The following is a 12,816-nucleotide window of genomic DNA, read 5'->3' on the forward strand; positions in this document are numbered from 1 at the left end:
TAAGGGTACTGCCCTAGTGACAAGCCCTTTAGCAAATTTGTAAACAACACAACATATTAAAAATGCTGTTCTATCAAATGCATTAAATAACATTCAAATATGCATTCACCTACTGTGCTCTTGATCAGAAAGTATGAAAGCATAGTTTTAAATAACAATAACTAAAAAAATAAACCTTACAGTAGCCACACTGAAGTAAGATGATTTTGGAAAATGCAGCCAAAAAGCAGGTTCTATGGGGCCTATTTATCAAATGTCTTGCGGACCTGATCCGACAGTGTGGATCAGGTCTGCAAGACATCGCTGAATGCGGAGAGCAATACGCTCTCTGTATTCAGCATTGCACCAGCAGCTCACAAGAGCTGCTGGTGCAACGCCGTCCCCTGCAGACTCGCGGCCAATGGGCCACCAGCAGGGAGGTGTCAATCAACCCGATCGTACTCGATCGAGTTGATTTCCGACGATGTCTGTCCGCCTCATCAGAGAAGGCGGACAGGGTTATGGAGCAGCAGTCTTTAGATCGCTGCTTCATAACTGCTGTTTCTGGCGAGTCTGAAGACTCGCCAGAAACACGGGCCCACAAGATCCATTCAGAGCTTGATAAATGGGCCCCTAAGACTCTACCACTGAAATTCCCAAAAAAACTAGGCAAAACAAACTGTTCTATAAGGAGCTACTAAAATGCCTTATTTCACTCTGTACGAGACTCTAACAACACACCATTTAACTTATGGTGACATACACCACATAAAACCTATAGAAAACAACAAATGAATAATAAAATATAACTAACAAAAGGAAGGGGGATTCAGGGGAGGGATAAATGATGCAACTCACAACCATACATTTGAATTGTCACCTTATGCAAAATGTATGCAAATGAGTCTTTTACCCATACACATTTTGGTGATGACCCTTCTACCAATAGATGGCGCTGTGTTACACTATGTCCAGTTTACTTCAACTATCTGATTTGCTTCATTCTTTAGGTATCCTTTGTTGAAGAAATATCAATCTATGTGCAGCCACCCAATCAGCAGCAACTGAGCCTAATTAGATATGCTTTTCAACAAAGGATATCAACAGTCTAAAGCAAATTAGATAATAGAACTAAATTGGAAAGTTGTTTAAAATTGCATGCTCTTTCTAAATCATAAAATAAAAAAAATTGTTTCATGTCCCTTTAACACCAACACTGAGATACTGAGATCTTACTATCAAATATTTAAGGAGAGAGTAAAGTCAAAATTAAATGTTCATGATTCAGATTATAGGGGGTAGTTATCAACGTCTACTTTACCTGCCTTCGCCGGCCCAATATGCCCGCCTAAGCTCGCCTCACATCGCCACCGCGGACCTGCAAAAATTCGCTTATCAAAAGTTATCAAAAAAGCTATCAAAAAGCCTTGTACGGGGCGATGAGCAGCGTACTGTGAGAGTTATCACTCATCCGATCTCGCTGCTCTTCTGCTTTTTTACAGCTTTCTTGCTAGCCTGTTACTAAGCACCCACACTAAACTACACTGTTCTACCCCCTATACCGGCGCCCCCGGAGCCCCCTGCAACTAAATAAAGTTAGTAACCCCTAAACCGCCGCTCCTAGACCCCGTCGCAACTCTTAGAAATGTATTAACCCCTAAACTGCCGCTCCCGGACACCGCCGCAACCTACATTATACCTAGTAACCCCTATCCTGCCCCCCCTATACGGTCGCCCTCTATAATATCCTGCTGATCCCGCACCTCGCCGCAACTAAATAATTAGTTTAACCCCTAAACCGCCGCTCCCTGACCCCTCTGCAACTATAATATATGTATTAACCCCTAAACCGCCGCTCCCGGACCCCGCCGCAACCTATATTAAATTTATTAACCCCTATCCTGCCCCCCCTACACCGTCGCCACCTATAATAAATTTATTAACCCCTATCCTGCCCCCCACTACACCGCCGCCACTGTAATAAAATTATTAACCCCTAAACCTAAGTCTAACACTAACCCTAACACCCCCTAACTTAAATATTAATTAAATAAATCTAAATAATATTTCTATTATGAACTAAATTAATTATATTTAAAACTAAATACTTACCTATAAATAAACCCTAATATAGCTACAATATAAATAATAATTATATTGTAGCTATGTTAGGATTTATTTTTATTTTACAGGCAATTTCAATTTATTTTAACTAGGTACAATAGCTATTAAATAGTTATTAAATATTTAATAGCTTACCTAGCTAAAATAAAGAGAAATTAACCTGTAAAATAAAAACTAACCTAAGTTACAATTACACCTAACACTACACTATACTTTAATAAATTATTCCTATTTAAAACGAAATACTTACCTGTAAAATAAACCCTAAGATAGCTACAATGTAATTAATAATTACATTGTAGCTATCTTAGGATTTATATTTATTTTACAGGTAACTTTGTATTTATTTTAGCTAGTTAGAATAGTTATTAAATAGGTATTAACTATTTAATAACTACCTAGCTAAAAGAAATACAAAATTACCTGTAAAATAAATCCTAACCTAAGTTACAATTAAATCTAACACTACACTATCATTAAATTAATTAAATAAATTAACTACAAATAACTACAATTAAATACAATTACATAAACTAACTAAAGTACAAAAAATAAAAAAAGCTAAGTTACAAAAAATAAAAAAAATAAGTTACAAACGTTTTAAAAATATTACAACAATTTTAAGCTACTTACACCTAATCTAAGCCCCCTAATAAAATAGCAAAGCCCCCCAAAATAAAAAAATGCCCTACCCTATTCTAAATTAAAAACGTTCAAAGCTCTTTTACCTTAACAGCCCTTAAAAGGGCCTTTTGTGGGGCATGCCCCAAAGAATTCAGCTCTTTTGCCTGTAAAGAAAAATACAACACCCCCCCCAACATTAAAACCCACCACCCACATACCCCTAATCTAACCCAAACCCCCCTTAAAAAAACCTAACACTACCCCCCTGAAGATCATCCTACCTTGAGTCGTCTTCACTCAGCCGAGCAGCGATGGAACCGAAGAGGAGATCCGGAGCGGCAGAAGTTATCCTCCAAGGGGCGCTGAAGAAATCTTCCATCCGATGAAGTGATCCTCCAAGCGGCGCTGAAGAAGTCTTCCATCCGATGAAGTGATCCTCCAAGCGGCGCTGAAGAAGTCTTCGATCGGGGCGATGTCATCTTCCAAGCGGGGTCTTCAATCTTCTTCTTCAGGATCCATTTTCATTCCGCCGACGTGGAACATCCTTCTTTCCCGACGGACTACCGATGAATGAAGGCTCCTTTAAGGGACGTCATCCAAGATGGCGTCCCTTCAATTCCGATTGGCTGATAGGATTCTATCAGCCAATCGGAATTAAGGTAGGAAAAATCTGATTGGCTGATTGAATCAGCCAATCAGATTGAGCTTGCATTCTATTGGCTAATCGGAACAGCCAATAGAATGCAAGCTCAATCTGATCTTCAGGGGGGTAGTGTTAGGTTTTTTTAAGGGGGGGTTTGGGTTAGATTAGGGGTATGTGTGTGGTGGGTTTTAATGTTGGGGGGGTGTTGTATTTTTCTTTTACAGGCAAAAGAGCTGAATTCTTTGGGGCCTGCCCCACAAAAGGCCCTTTTAAGGGCTGGTAAGGTAAAAGAGCTTTGAACTTTTTTAATTTAGAATAGGGTAGGGTATTTTTTTATTTTGAGGGGCTTTGTTATTTTATTAGGGGGCTTAGATTAGGTGTAAGTAGCTTAAAATTGTTGTAATATTTTTAAAATGTTTGTGACTTATTTTTTTTATTTTTTGTAACAGCTTTTTTATTTTTTGTACTTTAGTTGGTTTATGTAATTGTATTTAATTGAAGTTATTTGTAGTTAATTTATTTAATTAATTTAATGATAGTGTAGTGTTAGGTTTAATTGTAACTTAGGTTAGGATTTATTTTACAGGTAATTTTGTATTTCTTTTAGCTAGGTAGTTATTAAATAGTTAATAACTATTTAATAACTATTCTAACTAGCTAAAATAAATACAAAGTTAACTGTAAAATAAATATAAATCCTAAAATAGCTACAATGTAATTATTAATTACATTGTAGCTATCTTAGGGTTTATTTTACAGGTAAGTATTTAGTTTTAAATAGGAATAATTTATAAAAGTATAGTGTAGTGTTAGGTGTAATTGTAACTTAGGTTAGTTTTTATTTTACAGGTTAATTTCTCTTTATTTTAGCTAGGTAAGCTATTAAATAGTTAATAACTATTTAATAGCTATTGTACCTAGTTAAAATAAATTGAAATTTGCCTGTAAAATAAAAATAAATCCTAACATAGCTACAATATAATTATTATTTATATTGTAGCTATATTAGGGTTTATTTTAAAGGTAAGTATTTAGTTTTAAATAGGATTAATTTAGTTCATAATAGAAATATTATTTAGATTTATTTAATTAATATTTAAGTTAGGGGGTGTTAGGGTTAGTGTTAGACTTAGATTTAGGGGTTAATAATTTTATTACAGTGGCGGCGGTGTAGTAGCGGGCAGGATAGGGGTTAATACATTTATTATAGGTGGCGACGGTGTAGGGGGGGCAGGATAGGGGTTAATAAATTAAATTTAGGTTGCGGCAGGGTCCGGGAGCGGCGGTTTAGGGGTTAATACATATATTATAGTTGCGGCGGGGTCAGGGAGCGGCGGTTTAGGGGTTAACATGTTTATTATAGCTTGCGGTGGGCTCCGGGAGCGGCGGTTTAGGGGTTAATATGTATAGAGTAGCTTGCGGTGGGCTCCGGGAGCGGCGGTTTAGGGGTTAATCAGTTTATTAGAGTGGCGGTGGGCTCTGGGAGCGGCGGTTTAGGGGGTAAACACTTTATTTAGTTGCGGCGGTGTAGGGGGGGCAGATTAGTGGTGCTTAGACTCGGGGTACATGTTAGGGTGTTAGGTGCAGACATCTCCCATAGGAATCAATGGGATGTCTGGCAGCAGCGAACATGAACTTTCGCTATGGTCAGACTCCCATTGATTCCTATGGGATCCGCAGCCTCCAGGGCGGTGGATTGAAAACCAGGTACACTGAGCCGGAAAAGTGCCGAGCGTACCTGCTAGTTTTTTGATAACTAACAAAAGTAGTCAGATTGTGCCGCACTTGTGTGCGGAACATCTGGAGTGACGTAAGAATCGATCTGTGTCGGACTGAGTCCGGCGGATCGAAGTTTACGTCACTGAATTCTACTTTTGCCGGTCTCTAGCCTTTGATAGCTAAGGCGAATCAGCCTCGCCACAAATATGCTGCGGAATTCCAGCATATTTGAGGTTGACGGCTTGATAACTACCCCCCAAAGCATGCAATTTAAAAAAAAAAATCCAATTTACTTATTTAATCAAATTGCTTTGTTCACATGTGTATGTGTCTTTAGCAGTTTATGGCAGCACTGCTGCAAGATGGCTAGACACGTGTATGCTCTAGAGCTCACCTAATATTACTCTTTAGCAAAGGATACCATGAGAACTATGCAAAATTGATAAAATATATTTGCAATTGCCTTTCATGATTTATCTTTCTTCTTTTTAAATAAACTCTAAATGAATGAGGGTTCCAATTCCAGTTAGAAGTGGAAGCGCAGACTTCAGACATAATTCTGCTATATTTTACTCATTAATTGCATATTTCAGTGACTTATTAACTGTCCATAATTGGTTTCAGTACAGAAGAAACTCGCGGTTACAATATGGATTTATGGACACTTCCACCTTACACTATGGGCTACATTTAATCTGTGAATTCAGCTTTGGAGCACATTTAGCTATAGGCTCGCTCATCAGACCGCTGCTTCTTAAATGACCACTTAACATAGAAGAATAGCATTATCAGTAAGCGCCTAATAAATATATAATGCAAAGGCATTTAGTTTGCTTTTCAAATGAGTAGTAGATTTCTGACAATTTTTAAAATTAGTTCTATTTTCCCTCCCTCCATCATTCACAAAATGCATATAAATATATTCTGTGCATCTTGCACATGCTCAGTAGGAGCTTTCCTCAGAAACAGGTAGATTACAAGTTTGTGCATTCGTCTTTTAACTCTAAAATAATGGTCATTTCAGCGTTAAAACAGCAACGCAGCAATTACAAGTCTTGTTGGTATAGCTGTACCGCAAACCTTTTAGCCTGTAATGCAACCTCAGTCCCGCACTCATACAAATTACGTTTTTTTCATGGCATTTCCATAGCGCAGCCATTACGAGTTTTGCGGTGAGGCTAAAAAGTTTGCGATACACCATATAATGACAAGTTCACTATCGCCATCTGAGAGCAGTAGTTTTGAGTTTCACGCAACAAAACTGTTACATAAAACTCTTAACTAAAGTGTTACAAAGTACACTAAACACCCATAAACTACCTATTAACCCCTAAACCGAGGCCCTCCTGCATCGCAAATACTATATTAAAGTATAGAATAAGAGCTGCTTAAATCCTATTGGCTGATTTAAACAGCCAATGGGATTTTAGCAGCTATAATTCCTATTGGCTGATTCAAAATTTTCAGCCAATAGGAATGCAAGGGACGTCATTTTGAAACAGCTCCCTTGCATTGAAGATTCAGTGTACGGCGGCGACCGTATGAAGAGGATGCTCCACACAGGATGTCTTCAGGATGGACCCGCTCCGTGCCGCCAGGATGAAGATACAGGATGCCGCCTGGATGAAGATAGAAGAGGTCGCCTGGATGAAGACTTCTCACCACCTGGATGAGGACTTTGCCGCCTGGATGAAGATAGAAGAGGCCGCCTGGATGAAGACTTCTCGCCGCCTGGATGAGGACTTTGCCGCCTGGATGAAGATCATTCAAGCGGGACTTCAAAAACTGTAAGTGGATCGTCGGGGGTTAGTGTTAGTTTTTTTTAAGGGTTTTTGGGTAGGTTTTTATTTTAGATTAGGGTTTGGGCACTCTTAAAAGAGCTGAATGCCCTTTAAGGGCAGCAAAAGTGCTAAATTGCCCTTTTAAGGGCAATGCCAATGCAAATGCCCTTTTCAGGGTAATGGGTAGATTAGGTTTTTTTAGTTAGATTTCTTTTATTTTGTGTGTTTGGGGTGGGTGGGGGTTTATAATGTTAAGGGGTGTTTGTTTTTATTTTTCTGAAAAAAAAGCTGTTTAACTTAGGGCAATGCCCTACAAAAAGCAATTTTCAGGGCTATTGGTAGTTTATTGTAGATTCGTTTTTTTGGGGGGGGTGTTTTTTTTTTTAACTGTGTTAGGAATAGCAATAATTTTTTTATTTTGAATAATTTTTTGTTATTTTGTGTAGTGTTTTTTATTTCTTTTTGGGGTGGGTTTTTATATTAAGATTAGGGTTTGGGTATTCGTAAAAGAGTTGAATGCCCTTTTAAGGGCAATGCCCATACAAATGCCCTTTTCAGGGCAATGGGTAGATTAGGTTTAACTTTATTTTTATTTTGTGGGGTTGAGGTTTGTATACTGTTAGTGGGTGTTTGATTTTCTTTTTTAGCAAAAGGGCTGTTAACTTTAGAGCAATGCCCTACAAAAGACCTTTTTAAGGGCCCTTGGTAGTTAATTATAGATTAGGGTTTTATTTTGGGTTGGATTTTTTTTTAAAACAGGGTATTAGAATAGGAATAATTTTTATTGTTTTGGATAATTTCGTTTGTTATTTTTTGTAATTTTAGTCGGCTAGATTACGAGTTTTGTGTTAACAGGGATGCGGTACTAACGAGAAGTTCATGCTCACCACTCACTTACAGACAGCGCTGGTATTAGGGGTTTTTACAAACCCGGTGTTAACTGCAAAAAAGTGAGCGTAGAGTAAAATTTTGCTCCACATCTCACCTCAATAACAGCGCTGCTTAAGTCAGTGGTGAGCTGGTGTAACGTGCTCGTGCACGATTTTCCCATAGGAATCAGTGGGGAGAGCCGGCTGAAAAAAAACCTAACACCTGCAAAAAAGCAGTGTTTAGCTCAGTAATGCAGCCCCATTGATTCCTATGGGGAAATAAAATGTATGTCTACACCTAACACCCTAACATGAACCCTGAGTCTAAACACCCCTAATCTTACACTTATTAACCCCTAATCTGCCGCCCCCAACATCGCCAACACCTGAATTATAAATATTAATCCCTAATCTGCCGCTCCGGACATCGCCGCCACCTACATTATACTTATTAACCCCTAATCTGCTGCCCCCAATATCGCCACCGCCACATACATTATATTTATTAACCCCTAATCTGCCGCCCCCAATGTCACCACAACCTACCAACATTTATTAAACCATAATCTGCGCCCCCAATGTCGCCGCCACTATAATAAACATATTAACCCCTAAACCTAAGTCTAACCCTAACACCCCTTAACTTAAATATAATTAAAATAAATCTAAATAAAATAACTATCATTAACTAAATAATTCCTATTTAAAACTAAATACTTACCTATAAAATAAACCCTAAGCTAGCTACAATATAACTAATAGTTACATTGTATCTAGATTATAGAAGTGAATTGGAAAGATGTTTAAAATTGTGTGCTGTATCTGAATCATGAAAGATTATTTTTGACTTTAATGTCCCTTTAACCTGCTATGCCAACTCTAAAGTGACATTTGTCAATCCCCCAGGCTTCTCAGCAGCTTGTGCAATGATAAATGCAGGCAGCGTATTGCTCCCTGGCAGCTGAGATGCTGGACAGACAGGGGCAAGATGTCCGTCCTTGTCCGTCAGGCGATTAGTAAATGTAGCCTAATAACTTTATATCATAATAAATTATTGTTTTGCTCTAATCTGGATTTATTAAATATGTAAAAAAAAAAAGAAAACATAAAGGTAACATAAAATATTTTCTTACTTTGTATTTCTGAGTATTTCATCATAATCAGAAAACCCCAGCGCAGAGTTGTGGATGTTGTCTCCATTCCAGCAAAAAATAAATCACTCACAAGTTGCAATAGATTTTCATTGCTGAAATATTTTGCATGAAGCTTCTCTTCCTAAATTTTATATATAAAAAAATGAAAATGAAACAAATATGCAACACATATTTAAAATATATTTCAGTTAAACAAAACTATCTGCTCTTTATTTAAATCCCATAAGACTTAGATTACAAGTATGATTGAACCGATAGTGCAGGGAGCATTGTCTTTAGTGCAACCTTGTGCAAAGAATAACACACCATCTGGTATTATAAATGGATTATTAAATATTTAAAGGGACAGTCTAGTCAAAATTAAACTGTCATGATTCAGATAGGGCATGTAATTTTAAACAACTTTACAATTTACTTTTATCAACAAATTTGCTTTCTTCTCTTGGTATTCTTTGTTGAAAGTTACACTTAGATTCATATGATAATTTCTAAGCCCTTGAAGGCCACCTGTTGTCTCAGTGCATAGTGACAGTGTTTCTCAGTTAGACAGTGCTTATTCATGTATGTCATATAGATAACATTGTGCTCACTCCCGTGTAGTTATTTATGAGTCAGCACCGATTGCCTAAAATGCAAGTCAGTCAAAAGAACTGAGTTAAGAGGGCAGTCTGCAGAGGCTTAGATTACAGAGGTAATAAGTATATTAATATAACTGTGTTGGTTATTCAAAACTGGGGAATGGATAAAAAAAGGATTATCTATTTTTTTAAACAATAACAATTATGGAGTAAACTGCCCCTTTAACCAAATCTTTTTAGCACGCCTTATACTTTTAATTGATAGTGCAGAAAGTTATATTAGTGAGTTTATTGCACTAGTATTTCAAGTATACCACTGAACTACATAAAAAAACTTTACTACTTGCACACTTAGGGCTCCATGTACTAAGCAGTCAGCGAGCTACCCGCAACAAATCTCGCGTCAAAATTCGCAAACTGATATGTACAAAGCCGTCAATTATGTTAAAACTCGCATCTTTAAAATTGCTACCGCTCCATTTTTCACTGTAATTAGACACATTTGACCACCAACTCGCCAAAAACGAATGTACTAAAAAATCTATTTGTCCGCTCGCTACAATTTCCGCTCCCACCTCGTTATTTTTGCCTCGCCACCTTTTAGGTGGCGGGCAAGGTACAAAACAATAGGAAAGTCAATCTAGACGCCAGTCTAGACATATATAAAAGGCAGTAATATCAGCATTGTACTTACAGCATAACTGGCGTCTAATTTGTCTCTCATTTCCATGTACATAAATTGCGCCCAATTTGTCGACTGTAATTAAAGAGTAATCTATATTTTAAATTTGTATTGTATAGTTGTCAATCTTTATAATTATTTTTATATTAATATTTATATATTATCAGATCCAGATGAAGCCATATCCAAATTGTAAATAAATATTACAAAAATAACGCTCTGTTATCACTCTTCAAAAAATTTTGAACAATAATAAAGTTGTTTAGATAAGTTGAACTTTTATAGGAGCAAAATTCGATTCCCGTGACTACTATGATGTTCGTGACACCTTGCATGTCACGTGTTAATAATTGGCCAGACAATTCAACTGAAAGTTAAGTACATCAGCTTAGTCGCGGCGAGCGAGGCGTCAAATTTATCAACAATCCGCAACTGCTCGCGGCGGGCTAGACTTGTCTATTTATTGGGGGAATATTAGTACATAGCGACAGCGGACACCATTTTGCCCGCGGCGAGTAACGGCGAGTTTATCCGCGTCTACAATGACGGATGAATTGACGGCTTAGTACATGGAGCCCTTAGCGCACACTCTCAATCACATAACATCACAAGGGGCTGCTTATATGTTGGTATTTTTACTGTGGGAAACCATAGTGGTATTTTTACTGTACTTAAAGTGCCTTTACATAGAGGTGAATGGGGGGCTGTGTTTTTACTGTAAATACATATGTATATGCTTATATGCATATATATTTATGTTAATATGTGTATATACACATATAAACACATAAATATATATGTATATATTCATATAAATAGATAATTTTATTTTGCTGCCGAATGCTGTGCGATATGTCCTCTGCGCTGCACTAGGTGGATTGCTGTGTCTGCTGGCATGAGAACGAGGCTCCCATTGGAGCCTATGGAAGTGCGCTCTCATAAGCGATTGGCTCCCAGGCAACGTGAACGCAAGGTCGCATTTGCTTTGTGACTGACTTGTAATACCAGCACACATTTACGTGCACTGCTATTACTGAGTGGAGCACCAATATCGTGCTTGAGAAAGAGCAATATTACACTTCACTCGTAATCTAGGCCTATATAACTAGTGCTTAGATTTATCTTTTCTAAAAATAGAATTCAAGGTCGCTTGTATGTGATGGTTGTTATTACTATGATGATCGCATAAAAGCGATAAGTTCATTAAGTTTTTTTTTACTTGAATGTAGGGACCTGCTTCTTTTAAATAGGTGATTTTATGATTTATTTATATAGTTATGGGTACAATAAGGGATTCTTTAAAACTGTCAGAGCCCTGAAATAGGTCCAGAGTGAAATAAGGCCCGTGCTGTGAAGTGTTTGCTATACAATACAACAGCAGATGGACAGACACATGACAGCAGGCAATGCCTTTTTTTAAGTAAGGGGTCTTGTACTGGAGATACCATCATGCTATACAGTAGATATATTTAGGGTCAGTTTACAAGTGGAGCGATAAAAGTTCTGCGTGAACGAAAAAGTTTTTTTTGTGGGTGTTTGAACGTGTTGGATTTTTCACTCGTATTACAAGTCCTCAGAGCTCTGGTTAACTGTTTCGTGAAACAAAAAAGTGTCATAAAACACATCAAAAATACATTTAATAGTACAGTTACCCTCATAATAAAACTATCTAATAAAAAAATATATATATAGGGCATCTACTTTCTTATTGGAACACATAAACGCCCCCTCCGAACATACCCACTTTCTCATTGGTTTTCAGCAGAGTGTATGCATGCCCCCTCAGCGCACACCTACTGTCTCATAGGTACGGAGTAAAGTAAATAAACAAAAGATTAATATCGCCCCTAAGCAAAAACGATTCCATTTGGAAATAACACGACACTTAATGTGTATAGTTATAAGGGCTCAAAGATATGAGGTCTCAGGTAATTAAGAAAAAAATAGGCTATTTACATCATAATGATTACAAATATTACCTCTGAGTTGGCAGAGGGGGGTACTCAGTACCGGTGAGTATCCCCACAAAAAAGCCCTGTATATATATATATATATATATATATATATATATATATATATATAAATATATATATATATACACACATGTATATAGATAGATAGATAGATAGATAGATAGATAGATAGATAGATAGATAGATAGATAGATAGATGATAGAGAGACAGACAGACTGATAGATAGATATGTTTATATGTGTGTAAATATGTATATATGTATTTGTAGATATATATATATATATATATATATATATATATATATATATATATATAATTTCAAAGATCAAATAAGCACTCGCTGGACTTTCAGTCATCAGTGACAACACGCTTTATTCTGTGACGTTTCGGGACAACACACAGTCCCTTCCTCTGACAAACAAGAAAAAAAAATGGCAGCCTAATAAAGGCTAGTGAAACCCTCCCCCAATTATTGAACCAATGAAACAGCTGAAGTTGTGAGGACAGAAGAAACCAGACATCTGATAGGTCTGTGATATTGTTAAAACCCGCCTGATAGGCTAAGGGCAAAAGTGTTTATAGTGATAAAATGGTGTGACAATGTGAAACAAAATAAACAAAATAAACATATAGATAAAATAAACTCCACATTCTGGGTCCACCCAATGTCAATAGGTAGTGCATATAAC

The 12,816-nt window shown here is 37.1% G+C and overlaps 1 protein-coding gene across 1 annotated transcript in view; it reads right to left on the bottom strand.

Annotated features, from left to right (window-relative positions):
• Positions 1–12,816, bottom strand: part of LOC128656938 (cytochrome P450 2K6-like) — a 400,794-nt gene that overhangs the window by 75,117 nt on the left and 312,861 nt on the right. The window contains exon 9 of the mRNA XM_053711116.1: positions 8,873–9,014. Coding sequence (XP_053567091.1) covers positions 8,873–9,014 — 142 coding nt within the window. The remainder of the gene's footprint in view (positions 1–8,872; positions 9,015–12,816) is intronic.

Source organism: Bombina bombina, chromosome 4, assembly GCF_027579735.1.
Source record: "Bombina bombina isolate aBomBom1 chromosome 4, aBomBom1.pri, whole genome shotgun sequence".
In the NCBI taxonomy this organism is placed as follows: Eukaryota; Metazoa; Chordata; class Amphibia; order Anura; family Bombinatoridae; genus Bombina; species Bombina bombina.